This window comes from Zootermopsis nevadensis, unplaced genomic scaffold (genome assembly GCF_977971745.1).
Source record: "Zootermopsis nevadensis isolate Lab colony 2312 unplaced genomic scaffold, Znev_1.0 Znev_ptg000023l, whole genome shotgun sequence".
In the NCBI taxonomy this organism is placed as follows: domain Eukaryota; kingdom Metazoa; phylum Arthropoda; class Insecta; order Blattodea; family Termopsidae; genus Zootermopsis; species Zootermopsis nevadensis.
Window position 1 is genome coordinate 6,567,875 of NW_028259155.1, and position 21,388 is coordinate 6,589,262.

General features: G+C 36.3%; 1 protein-coding gene, 1 non-coding gene and 1 pseudogene across 2 annotated transcripts; 2 read left to right on the plus strand and 1 right to left on the minus strand.

Moving 5' to 3' along the window:
- On the plus strand, window positions 1-20,753 carry LOC110834601 (fatty acyl-CoA hydrolase precursor, medium chain). Its single transcript, XM_022073950.2, has 4 exons — window positions 1-447; window positions 13,736-13,845; window positions 14,877-15,377; window positions 18,527-20,753. The coding sequence occupies exons 1-4, from the start codon at window positions 30-32 to the stop codon at window positions 19,346-19,348; spliced, it is 1,851 nt and encodes a 616-aa protein (XP_021929642.1). The 5' UTR covers window positions 1-29; the 3' UTR covers window positions 19,349-20,753.
- Window positions 7,257-7,367, minus strand: LOC147872872 (U5 spliceosomal RNA; annotated as a pseudogene).
- LOC147872873 (U5 spliceosomal RNA) lies at window positions 9,441-9,559 on the plus strand. The gene has a single exon (XR_015536753.1). It is a non-coding gene; the product is annotated as a U5 spliceosomal RNA (small nuclear RNA).
- Window positions 20,754-21,388: the final 635 nt, after the last annotated feature.

Genomic DNA, 21,388 nt, shown 5'->3' on the forward strand with positions numbered 1-21,388 from the left:
TGACGCTGGGGTGAATTTTGGCTAGTCGAATGAGCACCGCGGTGAAGTACAGTTCAAGCATCATGAAGATGTGGTATTGGACATGGCTTTGGTTATTCAACGTGTGTTTTGAGGGTGAAGGGAAGGAACCTCCTATTGTAAATATTCCTCTCCAGGGACCGGTTTCTGGAAAAGAAGTGTCAGTGTTCAGAGGACAGAAAGCAAATGTATATCTAGGAATTCCATTTGCAAAACCTCCTATAAATCCAAGGCTTCAACCACCGATTGAAGACCCCCTTCCCAGTTGGACTGAAGTGAGGAATTCGACATCATTTGCACCAGCGTGTCTTCAGGATAAAGAAGCACTGAGGGAGCATGAATACGTCTTCAGCCAAATTCTGTCCGATCAGATAGACGCATTGGAATTCAGCGAAGACTGTCTGTATCTAAATGTGTTTGTTCCCGACGGTAAGTGTTGCAATTAAAATGCACCACGTATCTGCGTTATTATTACGATGGGTACAAAACTTAGTGTGCAGGATAGGAACTTAACTAAACTGACTTAAATTATTTTCAGGCAATTAAGTTTACTTACGTAAAATTTATTATATTGGTGTGTAATCAACTAAAAGAATGTGTCAAACAATTTTCGTCTACTACAAAGTTTACACTACATTTGTTGGCAAACGCTGTTCAAAGTCAATTACTATTTTAATGATAAAAAATGGATTAAATAGTACTGCATGGCACTATAAAACTGCGATTATAAACCGATTGAAGATGTACGACAATGTACCAACACTCAGTAATACAAAATATGGGTATGTTAAAATCAGAAGTCCCAGAGAGGTGAAATAATTAAGGTAAAGTGTTAAATGTGACTCAAACTAGGGCAGTGACTGGTTGACATTTCGCTAGACGAATTGTGGAAATGGTGTATTTGTTATCTTATGGGTTTTGGCACAGTTTAGGCTGAAGTTAGCCCTGAATATTAAGACAGTGTGTTCCTCCGAAACGTTGACATCTACCTATGAGTCTACACGGTGTTAAAACACAAAAGAACAAAGAAACACAATCACTTTCACCTGAAATCTCACGATTACAGAAATGATTCCAAATTGTTGTGAACAAGAATGTGATTCATACATTTACAATTATACGCAAGACACATACATCTTAACTACTAAAAGACAAACCTAACTTTTTGAAGTTTCGAACATTCTCAGATATCCACATCGAGATTTCTCTGGCCCTGATACACAATTTTGTTAGGTTAGATTGTCTATCAGCGCTGGAAGGTCTCACTCGGCGCAGCGCTGCCATCTGTCGGGATTGTGTAGACTGCGTCCAAGTGCCATAAGTGATGCTTCAAAAGTGGTACATCAGAGGAGTACTGTTTACAGTTCAGTTTATAAAATGTTGTCTCCCTGTCTTCAGTGCCAGTACACAGGAATTAAAACATGTAAAACCAGAATTTTACCTACTCTTGTGCATGAGTGTGAAACTTAGTTTCCCACCTACAGGAGAAAATCGATAAAATAACGTCGCGGTAGAATGATTATCATTTATGATTCATATTAAGAAAGTTCCGAATTAGTTTTCGTCTGGAGACGTTATAAGCACTGAAGCACTTTGTCCATTCTGCAGATGTGGTGTCTGCAGAATAGAATTACTTTGCTTGTTCGTCCGCCTGTGGTTTGCAACAACAAAAGGTATTTTATAAAACTTTACAATTACTATAATTTCTCAGTACAATGCAAACTAAATACGATTTGTAGATCCGATTTACAATTCAGGGGCACTATATTACGGCTTCTATATGGCTGTAAACCCCATGGAGTAGTCTTTCTCAGGAAGCTAATAATCGCTGAAGTAGACAAAGTATATGGTATATATAATTACCATTTGGATTTAAAGAGATGATGTATGCATATATTAAGTTGTCAAACAAATTTGTTAAAATTTGCATCAGTTCTTTAAGGAAACGACCCACTGCTAGGCCTCCTAGGACAGAAGAGACGAAATATACTTCACAATTTTAATACGAGAATCTGAAGGAAATAGGTTAACTTTAAAGACATGCGCGTAGATATAAATTTAACTTTAAAATATATCGAAAATGCCCGAATTTTATGGATGTGGACTTGATTCATTTGATTCAAGATGCATATCAGATTTGGGATTTTGTTAACACGGTTATGAATCTCTGCGTTCCAAAAAGTGGTGAATTTCTTAACAGTAAGTTACTTTATATTTTTTATTAACGCGTCTGGTGGCATTCTCAGTGTAAACACCAATTATTTCCTTAAACAACATAATATTTGTAACGGTAAAGTGTAGTGTTTTCTTTGTGGTCCGGAATTAATTCTTAAACATTATTTATACGAGCTTTGGCTTCAAAGTGTTTAGACAGCTTTGAGGTGGTAATCTAAACATATTTTTAGATGTCTGATATGAAAATATCAAGCGTGGTTTTGTCTTTCCGCTGAAAAATTCTATCATTTCTGTAGCCAAAACTTCATTGCAGTTCATCGAGATGGTAGAACGACAGGTTACCCGCATTGCGTGTGGTTTCTGCTTAAGCTGAAGTCGGATGAGACGTCACACAACGTCACTGACGTCATACGTTTCGAACGAATAACTTTTTTGAGATACAGATTTGAAACACGATTATTTCTAAAAAAAAATTACTACTGCTAAAGTCTTTTGGTCATAAAATACTTTCGCGAAAGATCATTTCTAAGTAGGTATTAATTTTCAATATAAAAACGTATATAAGGAATGTTGAATTAAATTCACTCCATATTTTAGAAGAATTTATATTTAACTTCACTAATGCTGATTGCTGACCGCAAGGGAGCTGAAGTCAGTTACAACTGTTGTAACCTGTGTCATGTCGTATTATGTATGAAGCCTATTAACTTATTTTGAATTTGTTGCTGCATATCTTGAGAAAGATGTCTAGCACAGATATGCTGATGGCAAGAGAATTAGTTTCTTTGCAGCCAAATTTTAAATGCATGGAAACATTCTTTAATACCAATACAACAATTTTTTTCAAACGATATTTTATGTATATGTTGTTTTAATTTCCGTGTCTGTTGACACGCCATTTAATTTCTCATACTTTTCTGTACATTCATTTCTTGGGGAGAGTTCTATACACACGAGACTGTGTACGACTAATATCAGGTTTCTGCGAAAAGAACACTAATATGCTGTTTAGTATCGCGTACCACATGTACATAGACATTATTTTATGGCTAGGAACCTAATATTCCAATTCTTCTACCCAGTTCTTTAATTTACATTAAGCTTTTAACAAGCATTCTACAATATCTTGTAATTCTACAACCTTAGTATATTTTATAATTCTCTTATAAACAACTGTATCGTTCTAATTCATATTCAAAAATTGTTCCCTTTTTGTCTTAGTTTTAATACCAGTGCATAACAATTTCCTCCCTTCTTCATAGAGGTATCACCCTTTCTCAAACCCTCTCTTCGACTCTCGCCTGCCTCATAAACCCTAACCAACTTTCCCATTCCATGTACAACAACACGTCTATAAAATATTAATGACTTTTCTTACTAGTATCTGCAAAAGTATTATGATATTCTGTATCACTAAATCTCCCCTTAAATTTACACATCCCACCCTCACAATAACATTTTGCCTTGTTAATAATTTTTGTTTTGCAAAATATAAATAGAATTTGTGACTACTGAAAATTATACCAGAGGAGGAAAATACTCAGAGACTGTAACTTCTATATCTCGAAAATGTTACGTTATATCTGACGGAGCACAATCATTTATCTCACTCATGTTAATGTAAGAAATCATTAAATGTCTGGAAAGATACAGACATTTTTTTTAAACTAACTCATATCATCTGAAGATCTTTTTAATAAGGACATAAATTGTCCTTATTCAAAATAGTTAGTGGCTAGGCAATTGTGATAGCAGTACCTTACAATAATAACTTACGTTCTTTATCTTTGTAAAAAAATAATTGGTTAAACTGTCGTAATACTTGAAGCATTCCCACTAAATTGCGTGTCTCAAGGTCACGAAAGGTCTTCACGCACCCCTCCCTTCCCCTCCCCTATCGCGCGACTCAAATTTACCAGTACAACGTTGCTAGCTGTTTGTGTTGAAACGCTGTACGATTTTAAGTAATTGGTCTTGAGTTATAACATTTACAATATTTGCACTATCGTCTAACACAATTATCAGTGCATTATGATCATTTTTCAAAGATAGAATTTGACGATGAATGCTACAGTAGCCTTTAATATTATGATGTAATGGCTTTAACAAGAAAAATAAATAGATCTAGGCGTTTTCAAAGCCATAAAACGTATATAATTTTCGAAAATAATAACATAATGCTCCTAGGTGACGAGAGTCTGTTTTAAACTGTGTACAAGTCAGATTGAAAACATCTTCTCCCATAGTATGAAGAAGCATTGATTTAAAATATTTATCTAAAAATAAAAAAAAACTGTGCAAAGACAGTGGATTAATCAAATAGCATAACAAAATCCTAAATGCTTTTAATCACTTTAATTCACTCACATTTGATACTAATATTCATATCCTCGATTCTTCCTTATTTACAATTTATTAAACTGTGCTTTCAGTAGCTCAGAATATGTAGCTTTAAATAGCAATAATTGAATTAATAATAAAACGCAAGGGAAATGGAAGGAAACGGCTGTGACCTGATATAAGATACAGTCCAGACATCCTGGAGGGACTGAGGAAACCCACGAGAAACCTATCAGGATAGCTAGTCTCCGTGTTGAGATTTGAACCTAGTACCTCCCGAATACGAAACAGAACTGCCACCTGCTTATCCACAACACACGGCCTCTTCTCCCTTTGGAATTTATAAAGCGAAACTTTTCTATAACCTTCAAGAGATTATCACCAAGCACGAAGCTGAGTCTGTACGCAAGTTGTAGTAACAACATTTTCGACAATCGTAAATGCTGTTGTAATCCTGCAAGAAACGGAATCTCTTCTTGAAGTCTGATAGTAGACATACACTAGGCGTCATGACCACTGAAGACATAAATTAGAGACACTTATTTACGATTACTTGTATAATCCGTCAGCTCTTTTTCCTTATTATAGTGTACTTAAAATTGCTTTATATATTGCGGTATTCCCGTTTCTGGCCAGCATTTCAGAGGTTTAAGAACACAGAAACTTTACACACTCCACACCATTACATTTTATCGCTAAGATTCGTAAATAGTCGACACCATTCTGCTTGCAGTCGTCTATGAGCGAACAGGTTAAATTAATTTAAAAAATATTCCTGAAACGCAGGCCGATGGACACATACGTTGTTGCGTTACGCATACACGTAATAATTTATATCCGAAACTAAACGGGTATCGTGTGAATTAAAACGGTAATTAAGCAACAAAAATGTTAAGTAGTTCTTTTAGATGTAAAATGAGTCAGTTTGCCTTTAGGCATAAGACTGTTGACAAGCGGAATCCCTGAGATTTATTATCAAAAACATAGGATTCTGCGGAACACAATTTCATAAACACTGTAACAGGTCATTTGCGTAGGCAATGTTCTTGGAACAGAGAGTAGCGGTACAACGCCTACTACAATGCATACCCAAAAACTTTTTCCTTCTTTACCCAAAACCGCATATCAGAAAGTCCCCTTTACCCAATGTACTAACTGCACAGAAAACATATTTGACAAGTAAAAATTAGGATTTGAATATTTATTCATATTATTTTTCTAAATAAACTAAAAATAATATAATGAAGATTATCTTTTCCAATTGTGTACGGTACGATTTATAAACACAGCCAGCGCGATACATAACCTCACACTGCACCTAAAGTTTAGACTAGACAACTAGAAATTTAGTTTAAGGGGGCGGTACATGTAGACATATTTTTTTCAATTCTCCACGTGCATGTGAGAGCGGCAAAAATGGTTGAATCTGTTAACAAGTGTATGACGTATTTATTAAATATCAAATAAATACTAATTAGACTGTTTTTAGAGTATCGAGGCACAATGACTGATCGCTTTCTTCAGAGTACTTCTACACTTTTACGGTAAATTTTTATGTGTATCCCGAGGTTACCCAAAGAAAACAACTTTTACCCCTTTTTGGGTAGTTTGCCCAGGTTTGGGAAGCACTGGGTTAGTTGATGGAACGATTTCAGGCAAGGAATGGCGAGGGATCTGATGACACCACACACGTGGTGGTGACTGACACAAATTCGGTTCTTGGAATTTTCATTCAGCAATGGCTACAAAAGATCTCCTTGTTTCAAACCATTCTGAACAGGAAATGAACAACACTAATACATAACTTGACTGTAGAATCCATTTTAATTAGCTTAAGTAGCAGCGCAACAACCCAGAAGACGGAAATCTTCATACTCACCGCTCTGAGAACCTCAAGTCTTACAAATAGTTTCATGTTTGTATCGAACTGATTGACAATGCTGAAGAAAAATGCTTCGCCCCTAACTGAATTAATGTTTGGAAAATGCAAATAGCTGATTCAGGATTCCATTTTTAACCCCAGTATAGTATGAGAAATGCAGAATGTGTGATCAGTAGTTTAATCTTATCAGAAGAATCTCTCATGTATTTGATGACGGCTATATTATTCGAAAACAAATGCTTGTGGATCTCGGATCGTAACCTTGCTACATAGACTTGTTTGTAATTCCAGCTACTTCACACATTTTCAATAGCAAACAATTATTATTATTATTATTCAGTGTTCTGTCTTACGACAGGTCCATTGCTCTGCCCAAAAAGAGCTCTCCAGTTGTCCCTATTCTCGGCTTCTCGCTTTAATTCCTGGAACGTCATCTTCTTTCCTTGTTTAAGGTCGCCGGTTAGCTGTGTCAGTCTTCATCCCAGTCCTCGCTTTCCTTCAACCTGGCCTTCGATGATATCATTCAGTAACCCATTCCTTCTCATAATATGTCCCAGCCAGTTAGCTTTCCTTCGTGTAATCGCCTGCAGAATTTTTCTTTGCTCATTGACTCTCTTCAATACTTCCACCTGATCTTCTCTATTCTTCTCCAACACCACATTTCAAAATTCTCCAGGTATTTCTGTTCCTTCTTCCTGCTCCATACAGCGCGACACTCCATACCAGCATAAAACAGAGGCCGTATCTTGTTACAGCACTTCAAGACACTCTCAAGAACAGAGAAGCAAAGAAATGCGTAACTATTGTCACAAAGACAGATGATAACGATTACTGGCCCAGCTTACGCCGAGCGCAACAAAAAATTGTTTAAAGACTCATCAAATGTTCCCCTCCACGGAAATCTTTAGTAAAAGGCGAAAGATTTAAGCGTATCGAAGGGAAACCAGAGTACCAGTTTGTTCTGCTTGAGGGCAATATAACAACCGTGCAACAACTTGGAAACGAGGGATCTGATCTGAAAACTGACAGAATAAAATTCGTGTTCCAAGAATGGATATCAGAGAAAAGAACTTACTTCCGAAACAATTATTTCCAGATTTCAGTAGCATTCGTTTTTGGTTTCCTTCGACACGCTCATCTAGTTTCAATCTGTGATTGCCGTTACGTTTCCAAACATTTCTGCCTGACAGGAAAGCCACCTATAGGTCCGTTTCAGTACTTGTTCCTTGTTCAATAATTCTGTGTACTGACTATATTTGTTCTGATAATTACAATGAGCAAAGGAAGTGTATTATATTTACAGCAAATTACTTTTTCTTAATTACCTTTCAGTGAAAAAACTGAAGTAAGAAATCATGGCCGCCTACTTTCGGACTTAGAAATAGTTAAAACTTCGTCGTGCAGGTACGGATTTTCTCCGGATGTAAATCTATTTATTTATATTGTTATGTGTTGAGAAACTGTTCTGCGTTTTCCCCCTTGCGCATCACTACCACTGCTCAGACTCACGAGCCGCCACTCTATGGAACTGAAGATTAGTGCATGATTATACAGCGTGTTTCAAAAGTAGCTTTACAACTTGAGGGCGAGATATTGGTGGACTGATAGGAGAAACATATAATTTCAGAACATAGAAATGTAGTCAAACGCTTCAAGTTTGATGTCCATCAGATTTTTATGGTTCAATGTGACTTCCATTTGTTATGTGGCACACGTCCCATCTGTAGTCAATATCTTGCCACACGCGGTGTAGCATCTCCGGTGTCACTTCAGCAACTGGGGCGGTAATTCGAGTTCGGAGTTCGGCCACATTTGCAGGTAAAGGTGGCACGTACACTCAATCTTTAACAAATCCCCACAAGAAAAAGTCTAAAGGTGTTAGATCCGGGGAACGAGGTGGCCATGCTATTGGTTCGGCCCAACCAATTCACTGACCTGGGAAACGGTTGTTGAGGTACTCGCGCACTTCTCCGAGGTAATGAGGGGGTGAAGTGAATGCGTCCTTCCTGGTCATCTTCGTCTTGTTGAGGAATGGGGAACTGTTGGAGCATGTCCACATACACAATTCCGGTAATGGTCTTCTCCGTGAAAAAGAAGGGACCGTACACTTTATCTTTGCTGAGGGCGCAAAACACATTAGCTTTTGGACCGTCACGAACATGTTCCAGGAAGGCACGTGGATTTTCACTACCCCAAATCCTGCAGTTGTGGGTGTTGGCCTCACCAGTGACATGGAACGTGCTTTCGTCACTGAAATTACTGAGTCCAGAAATCCTTCATCTTCTTCAACCCGCCGCAACATTTCCATACAAAATTCCTCACAAGCCAGTTTATCACCATCTGAAATGGCTTGCACCATGGATAATCTGTACGCTTTTAAGTGTAAACGTCTTCATAACACTCACCACACAGTCACATGTGGAATCCCACTTTCCCGAGATGCACGTCTCGTTGACTTGCGTGGACTTCGAGCGAAGCTCTCCCTAATCTGTTCCACGGCGTCTTCAGAAACACGTGGCTTACCGGCTTTCTTGGTATGGCACATGAAACTTGATGTGTTTGGCTAAATTTGTGCATTTAAAAATATTGCGCACGTACTTTAAATAAATTTATATTCTCCTGCGAAGTTGTAAAGCTACATTTGAAACACGGTGTACACTCTGTGGTAGCTGTAATGGCAATGTTTCATCGATATGCATTTTCCATCTCAGTGAATCACACGCTGTTGCATGGCCATCACAAAACACGATAGGAACAAGTACTGAATGGGACCGACAGATGGCTCTCCTGTCAGGCAGAAATGTTTGGAAACGTAACGGCAATAACAGATTGAAACTAGATGAGCGTGTCGAAGGAAACCAAAAACGAATGCTACTGAAATCTGGAAATAATTGTTTCGGAAGTAAGTTCTTTTCTCTGATATCCATTCTTGGAACACGAATTTTATTCTGTCAGTTTTCAGATCAGATCCCTCGTTTCCAAGTTGTTGCCCGGTTGTTATATTTCCCTCAAGCAGCACAAACCGGTACTCTGGTTTCCCTTCGATACGCTTAAATCTTTCGCCTTTTACTAAAGATTTCCGTGGAGGGGAACATTTGATGAGTCTTTAACCAATTTTTTGTTGTGCCTGGCGTAAGCTGGGCCAGTAATCGTTATCATCTGTCTTTGTGACAATAATTACGCATTTCTTTGCATCTCTCCTCTTGAGAGTGTCTTGAAGTGCTGTAACAAGATACGGCCTGTTTTATGCCGGCTATAGAAAATGTGTGAAGTAGCTGGAATCACAGACAAGTCGATGTAGCATTTGTATTCCAATAATATAGCCGTCAACAAATACATGAGAGATTCTTCTGATAAGATTAAAAACTACTGATCACACATTCTGCATTTCTCATACTATACTGGGGTTAAAAAAGAGAGTGCAATGGAATCCTAAATCAGCCCTTTGCATTTTCCAAACACTAATTCAGTTAGGGGCGAAGCATTTTTCTTCAGCATTGTCAATAACTTCGATACAACAATGAAACTATTTAAGCTAATTAAAATGGATTCTACAGTCAAGTTATGTATTAGTGTTGTTCATTTCCTGTTCAGAATGGTTTGAAACAAGGAGATCTTTTGTAGCCATTGCTGAATGAGGTACACCAGTTCCTGGTCAATGCTGATGACGTTAATTTTTTGGCTGAAAACGTAAATATGAATAAAAACACTGAAGCTCTAAAGTTGTCGAGAAGTGAACACAGAGAGAAATAAATAGGCCCTACGTGTTGATGTGTTGTCAGCAGACCTCAGTAAATGTCATATATAAACTTAGATACTGTGAGAAACTTTTGATATTTGGACCGACGTTAGACAATCAGTTACATTCACTAGGAAATAGATCAGAGTGATGTTGGGGAATGTTTGCTATCATGCGTTACACAATATTTTCTACTATGGCTTCTAGTCTGATATCTAAATATGAAGAATATATTACACAAATTTGTAATTCTATTTACTATATATTTATTTTCACAGTTTATACACAAACGTTTTAGTTAAAAGATGTTGTTAAAATATATAATATTAAAACATTATGTAGTATAAAATATTATATTTTAACGCTTTTATCGTAAATACGATTTACATTTATTTAGCGCTTTTTTTATTCATTAAACGACATGTTTCGATGGATAAGACCTCATCTTCAGGTTTATATCAATCTTATCTTATCTTCACCAGCTATCAGACGTATCTTACTCCGCACAACACATCTTGAAAATAAACGTCTGACTACAAACAACTCTTCATGAAAATATAAAATCTACAAGCAAACCACAGATTAATATAATACATTGCATAAAAATATCTAATAATTTTAAAATATTATAAAATTTATATAAACCTGAAGATGAGGTCTTATCCATCGAAACATGTCGTTTAATGAATTAAAAAGCGCTAAGTAAATGTAAATCGTATTTACGATAAAAGCGCCAAAATATAATATTTTATACTACATAATGTTTTAATATTATATATTTTAACAACATCTTTTAACTAAAACGTTTATGTATAGACTGTGAAAATAAATATATATTTAATCAACATAAACATGACGCATTTAAGCTACAAATTCTATTTGCTATATTGTATGGGTATGAAGAGGAGGCTAGGGCTCGATTTTGGGCTGTTACGCCATAGTAGTAGTAGTAGTAGTAGTAGTAGTAGTATGGGTATGAAACATGGTCTGTAAAGTTATGGGAAAATACATATTGAAGGTGTTTTAGAACAGAGTGCTTTGGATAATATTTGGATCGATGTTTGATGAAGTGGAGTCTGGAGAAATCTTTATAATGAATTGTTCTTCATGAATTATACTGTTCACTAAATATTATTAGGGGGATAAAATCAAGGAGGTTGGGATGGGCTGTGTATTTAGCACACATTGGAAAGTGATAAATGCGTAAAGCGTATTGGTTGGAAAGGTTGAAGGGAGAATGATATTAAAATGGATCTTAGGAAAACATGTTTTGGTGGTGTGGACTGGATTTATGTCGTTCAAGAAAGGGACCGATGTCGGGTTCCGGAAAAACACAGATAAACCTTCAAGTTACATAAAATGCATGTAATGTTTCTAAGCACAGTGTTAGCTTCTCAATAAGGACTGTACTTCAAATGAAGAATTTTGTTGATTTGGCCTATTAGAGTCTTTACTAGATGATGTCTCAACCTCTAAGCAGGAAGGAAATTTACTAAGATATTAATATTCTTAATAATAATAACAGAAGTTTCTGTTGTTATTTAATCGCGTATTCTTGTACTAAATGTAGGCTTAAGTATCGAAGTTTGTCATTCAACTTGCTAAGTATTGCTGTTAAATGAATGCATAAATATACATTTTAGCAGATCCGAAGGCGGTAATTTTTGAATATGTTTCATCGTTTGTAAGAATCAGAATTTTTGCAGAAATTAAATACTTATTGGTAAAATATATTAACCGATAAGCCTGCAGAAGTAAGTTAGCCTACATTTTGAAGGAACCAATGATAATATTGTGTACGAGACTTCTAAATAGGAGGAACACACTTCATTGTACACGTGAAGAGAGAAACCATTATAAGTTGTCGAACATTCTTCTTGTTATTATTTGGTCATCGTGAATAAGTTTCTCCAGTATGTTCTAATCCACAAGTTATTGTGAATTTACGAATCGATGAGGTACATGGCAGGATCCCATGAACTGGAAATCGTCATATCACAACGTTTCTATTTCCACAGGTCAACACAAGAGGGAAAAACGTATACATTCAGCATGCCCTAACTAAAATTCGAACCAGTTAATTCAGGTTCTCAAACGTTGCAATTACCATCTTCATAAGACAGATTATCTCAGATACTCGAAGGTATCTGCTGCATCGAACACCGGCTGCGAAAGCCCAGAAACAAATATTGCGTTATCCCCCGCCTCCTGTCGGCTGTCCGCGACTGTTTACTCAATATGTTAGCTGCTACCCTCCATCCGCGAGCCATGTCGTGGTGATAAAGTGGAATTTGTAATCTTCACCAAATGATAATCATCCCAAGGAGGGTGATAGGGATGGGGTATATAGCATTCAAGGGGGAAATAGAAATACATATTAAATTTTCTTTGGAAGTCTCCATGGGAAGAGTCCATTCGAAAGCCCTACGTGTAGATAGGAAGACAATATTAAAATGAATCAAAAGGTAATCAGGTAGTAGTTGCTTACAGGTTCACAGGGAAATCAACAACATTTGCTGGATGTTGTGAAATAGACCATTTTGCCATCCGACTTCATTACTGAGAACACTTGACGCCTATTTTAAAATGTATAATGCACATAGGTGCATATCCACAAACCTGTACACAAAAGACTGTTATCATGAGAGTAAATATAAATTCAGGGCGAAGGCCCTCTCCGCACAGCAAAATAGATAACGTTTTTTTTATTAAATGCATTTAAGTGTTAAATAACAGGTGTAAAGCTTGAAGGCGAATGTTACGCGACCCGGCTTACGTAATTTCATTTTGGGCCTTTCTTGTTCACAGCAGCCTATTGTTTTTTGGACTGGCACCGTGTCTTATAGTAAAGTAAACTTTGTCCCACTATACGCCATGTAGGCGTTTGGGGGGAGAGGAGGTATAGCTCCTCTCTTCCTTGACCTCGGCACTAGATGGGGGTGAGTGGTCAGCATCACGCCCCGGCCGGCTTTACCCCCGGGAAAGGACCCCGGTACCCATTGTAGAGGAGGCTGGGTGGGCCCCAGAGCCGGTCTGGACGCAGAGGCTAGAGGAAAAATCCTCTGCCCCCGTCGGGGATCGAACCCCGGTCGTCCAGCCCGTAGCTAGTCACTATACCGACTGAGCTATCCCGGCTATATTATACTATAGACACTACTAAGTAATTTTCCTATTGTTAATCTCAGACAGAGATTATTTCACTTACACTGTATAATTAGCTAAAACAGCTAAATCTAACGAATGCTATGGTCTATAGGTTTGTAGGTCATCAACATTTTACGGTCTAGAAGTAACAGGATACTCCACCTGCTCTATCAACCAAAAATTTTGAATTTTGCCACAGAGTGTATTTATGTTTTGCGTATGATAACCGAGGAAACAGAGATTATTTTCTTAAAAAGCAATGAATATTTAAATAATATTAAGACAAACGTTGACTGATATTTTCCGTGCTTTTCCTCAGTTGTAAGGCAAATTCCGGGGTATAATTCAAACGGGACATCCCCCCCCCCCCAAAAGTCGCAGAAGCCATCATGAGAAACAAACAACGTTTGTGAAAGTCTTTACTTTGCTGTTCACAGGGCCACTTCCACCAGAGAAATGGCCCGTCGTTGTGTGGTTTCATCCTGGGAACTTCAGTGTAGGGACTACAGCTCTATGGGACGGATCGGTGTTAGCTAGCAGGCAAAAGGTAAGTGAATTCCACAACCGCTGTGGTTCCATCCAAATATGTACATAGTAACACGTCATATGACGTATCATTACCCACAGTTGGCCGAATTCTTGAGTTCCCATGCTCAAATCTCGACCACGGGACCGGATATCATGACTGAGGCTTATCATTGTTTTACTCAATTTATGAAGGCAAATGTCGGAATATTAATTTAAATTAGCATTTCCAACTATTAATTAACCGGCCATTCGACGATTTATAGTCTGAGCTACCGATAACGTCGTTAATTAAACCACACACAAATACACAAGACTGGAAATGCATACTCTTTAAGGCACACAAATGTTCCACGGCACATCACGTAGGTCGTTGTTACTCTGAAGCGATGAGGTAATAATTTCGTCCGTGGTCATTCTTGCGTGTGACCCCAGGTCATCGTTGCGTCTTATTAATTTAATTCACTTCGTTTTTAAATGGTCCTTGGATATATTTATCTGTTATTTCACCACCAGGTTATAAATAAGGTGCAATGTATTGTAACTTCTGATATTTTGTGAAATTCGGTTTTCACAGCGGCAAAATTTTTGAATTGTGGTCTTCTGAGTTATGACGCGTTTTGTCTTGCATATTGACACCGTGAAGATGGAGGCGATAAATTCCTCCGAAACATGTATAACCAGATTACACATCCTAATCTCAGAAGATCAGAATTCAGAACAGTTTTTTTTTCAAAATTCCATGACCAGGTTCACGAAGTTCTATTACGTAATAATTTTGAAATGAATTTGATTTTTTTTATATTTTATTAACTTTCTACCGAAAAATAATTATCTGACCTTGAGGATAAATATTTTACATCGCACAAAATATGCGATGTTAAAAAAAAATGTTTTTTGTGTAAGCGGCAAAGAACACAGGCCGTGAGGTGAAGAAGTTTGACACGGACAACTAAAGAGTAAGTTAGAATTTTGGTTGGCGCTCAAATGCACCACGACAATTTTATCAACAATAAATTAATTTCACCTGACCCGTGTTTCTTAATATTACAGGTCATTGTGGTGACACCTGCATATCGTCTGAACATCTTGGGGTTCTTTGCTTTGGATCGAGGGATATCTCCGGGAAATTATGGATTGTTAGACCAGGTGGCAGCACTGAAGTGGGTGAATGACAAGATCAGTGAATTTGGAGGTTCACAAGATGACATCTGCATTATGGGGCATGGTGCTGGAGCCACAAGCGTTGGTCTGCACATGGTATCACCATTATCAAAAGGGAAATTTAACCGAGCTATTGCCATGAGTGGCAGTGTGTTCAGTAACTTAGTAGGAAATATCCCTGACATTCAGGCCTACAAGGATATCCAGTCTTATGCCTGTGTAGACAGTAAGAGCAATAAGGACCTTATAGATTGCATAAGAAATCTTGAAGTCTTGCCCTTGGTTAAATATTCATGGAATCGATACCCATGGGGACCTGTAATTGATGCTGGTGATACATTCTTACCCAGGAGGCCAGAGGAATATTTTGAAATACAAAAATATCGCAAGGTTTGTTCAATTATTTTGATAAGTCATTTTGAAAAGGACCTTACTTAAAAAGGCTAAGTTTTCAGGAATTAAGAAAATAGTTGTTACTCCATTTATCAAGCATAAAAGAACATTGTAAGCCACAGAAAAATTGGCTAGGGTTATAGTAACATTTTGAATCCAAGTCTGTTTCTAAAGAAAATTCTGAAATAAACCCTTTGTTTATAAAGACACCTACTATGTAAATGTTTTAAAGAAAAAATGTTATTGTTTTACCATTTCACAATCTATGCATAATTAAACTTTAATTACTCACAAACACAGCTCTAACATTAAAATGTTTATCATATAAGTCGTATTTGAAATGAGTTTTAAGGGACGCACTTTAATATTGATTGTTAAGTTAACACTGTCTACACAACAATTTTTGATTAGAATCTCAAAGTTTATTAAGATCCACTACACGTTTCAACCTCATCTGATCATAACAAAACTAACAGATATGAGTGCTAAATTGTATACATATTTGAAACAGATAATATTTACATGGATCTGCGTATATTTATTGTCTCTAAACACATATGTTGAAATGGGAAAAGATTATTATTTATATGCATATTTCATGAGATGTTGGTTAAAATATTAGAATGTTCAAGGTTTCTGTGAGTTAACCTTGAAGTGGAAGGAAGCTTTATTGATGAACGTTTGAAACAGTTGTTAATGGTTATTGTAATATTGTGAATTACAAACATTATTGTCTCTGTCTCCTAACGTCAGTTAACTATAATTTACTTACTATTATATATTATATAATATTTTTGCATTTAAACTACAAACCAATAATATAAAGAATATCTGTTTATTTGAAACAAACTCTATAATTTATGTTTTAGTTGTAATCATTATCCGTGTTACTTACAGGCCAAATTGATATTTAATTATAATTATTTATTATGTTGATCTGGAATGCACACCACACAACAGATGCCTCTCACGTTTAGAGACTTACTAGACAATGGTTCTGAATAATCCTTCTGAAACTTGACAACAAAAGGTGTTGCTAGCACTGAAAGACCAGAAGTATGTTTTCAGGGTCCTCCAGTACTGATGCAACAACATTTGGATTTGACACAATGATTTAAGAACTAATGTAGAAACGTGGCTGGAACGTAACTTTGCTCACACATCCAATAGAACTTATCAGCATCACTTAACCTTAAAATAAACTTATTTCAGAAATAAAGACGCTGGATAAGTGATGTTTGATAGCGAACATTCAGTAGTCCTGTTTAAATATGAGGAATGATGCAGAAATTTGTATCTATCTGTGCTGTATAAAATTTTACGAAAAATTAAATAAGGAACTTTTCAAAATGACTGTTTTAGTTCTAACATATTTCACTTATTAAATATAAGCACTGATTTTAATAAAGGGTTTATTTTTATAGTCTTATTGAAGTAAAATCCATAATAGTTTGTGCACAAAGGTACAATACGGGATTGCCTTATCAGTATAATTGCTACAAATAATGCACAAGATTATGATCAAAATGTAGTTTAAATGAATGAAGTAAATCAAAATATGAAAGCATATACGTCAGATAAGCAAGTAAACAAATGTTAAAATGTGTTTTAGAATGTGTCATAGGAAAGAAGCAAGCTTATATTAATTTATTTGGCTAAAATAAAAATATCACGAAGAAGAACACAGAGGTTCTTTTAGACGATTATGTAAAGGTAGCCAATAAATCCTTAAAAATATGACAGAGTTAAAATATTTTGGAATGATGTTCACAAATTAGAATTTATAAGATTTGAGGTTTTCACAGCGGTGAGTATGAAGATTTCTGTCTTCTGGGTTGTAGCGCTGTGTAGTCTGGTCGATGTTTACCAACGTTTCAGAGGTCATACTGCCTCTGTCATCAGGGTGATCCATCACCTCTGAAACGTTGGTTAACATCGACCAGACTACACAGCGCAACAACCCAGAAGACAGAAATCTTCAAATTAGAATTTGTAAGATTTGAGGTTTTCACAGCGGTGAGTATGAAGATTTCTGTCTTCTGGGTTGTTGCGCGTTGTAGTCTGGTCGATGTTTACCGATGTTCCAGAGGTCATACTGCCTCCATCATCAGGTCGATGAGTATGAAGATTTCTGTCTTCTGGGTTGTTGCGCTGTGTAGTCTGGTAGATGTTTACCAACGTTTCAGAGGTCATACTGCCTCCGTCATCAGGGCGATGATTATCAAGATTTCTGTCTTCTGGGTTGTTGCGCTGTGTAGTCTGGTAGATGTTTACCAACGTTTCAGAGGTCATACTGCCTCTGTCATCAGGGTGATTCATCACCTCTGAAACGTTGGTAAACATCGACCAAACTACACAACGCAACAACCCAGAAGACGGAAATCTTCAAATTAGAATTTAATTCACAAGGAAATTAAGAGGAAACTAAATTCAGGAATGCAAAAAGGACTGTTTTATTTTAAAGTACTTTAAGGTGGAAAACACGTGTTAGATTGTGCTGCACTCAACTAACTAAGGAATTCATAATTACTCCTCTTCATAAAAGGGGGACAAGACTGAGTGTAGTAATTATTGAGGATTTTCTCTACTGTCAACCTCATACAAAATTCTATCAAACATTCTTCTAGCGAGATTAACTCTATATGTGAATGAAATTATTGGGAATCATCAGTGTGGGTTCAGACATAGATCAACAATTTATAAGATTTTATGTATTTGTCAGATACTACAGAAACAAATGGGAGTACATAAGTTGTTTATAGATTTCAAAAATTCTACGAATCTGTTAATAGAGGAGTTTTATACAATATTGTCATTGAATTTGGTACACCAAAGAATCCAGTGAGCCTAATAAAAATGCGCTTACAAGAAACCTGGAACAAAATTCATACAGATAAATATTTATGGGACTCATTTTCCATCAAGAACGATCTGAAACAAGGAGATGCTTTGTCTCCCTTGCTCTTTAACTTTGCGCTGGAATACGTCATCATGAAAGTCCAAGATATACAGGAGAGTTTTCAATTGAATGGGACGCATCAGCTGTTAGCATATGCTGATGATGTTAACTTATTGGGTGACGAAAATACATAACCACATTTGTTTAACGAAAACATTAATATATTTATTTTCTTTTGTACTTACAGGTCGACTTCCTGACAGGATATACAGATATGGAAGATGCATTTGAAATTCATGCAAAAATTCCTAACTCAGAAAAAGGAGTGTCTTACAATGTTTTTAAGGAACTCATTCGAACTGAAATACAGAGTGAACACGAAGGTGAATATTTTGGAGAGACTGGTGATTATAATCAGACATGCGCCGTCAACGTAGATCACTTACTGGACACAATTCTTTTCTATTACACTCCTTATCCATCATCACTAGAACCTGAAGTTAATCTTCTGAAGTACGTGGACTATACTACAGAGAAAAGATATGGTACTGGAATCCACAAGCAAGCACGATTTATCAGCAAATCTAGCGTCACGTATGTATATCGTTTTGATTACAAACCCAAAAAAGGACTTGTTGCTGATTTGCCTGAGTGGATACGTGTTCCTCATGGCTTTGAGTTGCCATTTTTTTGGGGGATGCCCTACTGGCCATCTCTGCCTCCAAATTCGTGGAACATTGCAGACCGCAAGGTTGCCGACACTGTCATGACCTTATGGACGAACTTTGTAAAATATGGCAACCCAGTTCAAACAGGCATTAACTTCAAATGGGATGTATTTGAAGAAAGTGCACCTAGTGTCATGATTATTGATCGTAGTTTCAATATGAGTGATCCTTCAATATTTGATCATAAGGCATTTGCCTTCTGGGTGGATTATTACCCAAAAGTTATTGATGCTACACAATGTTGCAATATGACTCAAAATGCTATTAGAATTTATAGCAACCCAACATTGACTGGGATGTTGGCAACCCTTGCTGGCATGCAGTATCTTTTAATAAGCTAATATTAACATGATAATTAATCTATTGAAGAAATTATTCAAATAATACGCAGAAGTATATGACCCTGATGGCAACAAGGTACTAAATCAGTGGTACATGATGGTAGAATTATTAAAGGAAGCTAATAACAATTTGGTCTACAAAACATTCAGTTACAAGTAGCTCTCGATTTGCGTCGATTCAGAATAACGCCGATTTTGAAACCAGAAAGTCAAAGAGTGAAAAACAAAATTTACTATTATTTATAAAGTTTTACAATGTTTCTCGTACTGCTTCTTATAGTAAACCGTAATTCTTACATCGCTGATTTTTAACAAAAATTATAATTACAGTCATCTCTGCAATTACGTATGTTTCGTTAACGCGAATTTGCTCCAATGAGATCGATGAATAATGTAGTGCCATTATTTTACCCGTCAATGTTTGGGTGCTGGGAACACATGCCACTAACTTCCCATTGATTTACATTATAAAATCGTTCCAATTTACGCGATTCCGATTACGCCGTTTCGTCCAGGAACACATCCCCGGCGTAAATCGAGGGCTACCTGTATTTGACTTTTTTAAGTATTGAGAACATCTTTCAATAAGGGTAATATTTTAAAGACTATAAAGAAATTTGTTAAGCTTTAATTGATATTAATAGTAATATGAGTTAGAATTTGACGATTAATGATTATGTTCTGGGCTTTGGTTCTGTGCCAACGTTTCAGCGAAACATTTTCATCTACTGGTAAGTCTAAGTGGTGCCAAAACCCAGAAGAATATCATCATCCCCAAGTCTGCGAAAACCTTCAGTCCTACAAATTGACTATTAATCTCACTTTGTAAAATACTCAAAATAATAACTTGAAACACAGAATATTTAAAATACATTTAATTGTAAAACTTGCAATTTTATAACACAAGCCAAGTCAAAATATCAGTCATAAAATTTTCCAGTATTCATGATATTAAGATACTAGTATAATACATCTACAATTAAAAATTTTATTAGAAAAAAAATATTAAATAGACATTTACATAACAATTATAAGAGACAAGGCTTCAGCATTGTACTTTCTCAAGAAGGGTTTCCACAGAGCTTTGAGAAATGAAATTATGGCATAAGTGAGAAGAATTTTAGGGTACTGTTAGTATTATAAATGATTTAATGAGAGATGGTAACTCAATTCAAGAATATAGGCAGTGTAATAAAGCAACAGTTAAATCATGATTGACAGTTGAAGCATGTAAAATACGTAGTGAAAGAAATTTTAAGAATTTGTTTTATAACAGTCCTCTTGTAAAATCGTTTGAAATGACTAAATTTGTAAGTGCTTTTGGTAGAGTGATGGGTTCAAACATAAGTTTAGAAGCCATTAATGTATTTAAATATTATGAATAATATAAAATTGTTAAATTGACTATCGTTTAGTTCATTATCAGGTCAAAGGAATCACAATTATATAAGATTCAAGCCTGGATCACCCAGTATTGTGTTTAAGCCATCTTGAATTGACACTGAATCTTCTACACTACATATACATTCTTATTCTTAAAGTAGTCTTCATTGGACAAAGTTTTTCAGTGTTAGACAATGGTAATGTTTAGTATTCCTACTTCAAATTCCAAAGTTCCTGAATACAAATCTCATCCCAGAAATTTGACTAAACCTACTGAGTGTGTTCACGGTTCTTCTCAGTCCTTCCAGTAAAATGCTCAGATTGTGTCTAAAAATTCGCCACAACAGTTTAATTTTTCATGAGTAAGTTACATTAAACTTTTCATTACATTTTGCGTAGTTTTCATAGTTTTTATCTGTGATTCACGTTTCTGGCGACCTTGGTACTGGAAATTCTTCACAGTGTATAACAAGCCTTGTGGCTGATGGTAAGTTTAGATATTTTACAGTTGTTTCAGGCTTTGCATCAATGCGTAATGTATTAAGCAGAAACAATAATCCTAAAAAAATTCTCTCGGCTCCCTCCGTACAATCGCATTGGACAAGAGTTTACCGACGTTTCAGAGGTCCTTGCTGCCTCCATCATCGATAAACTTCT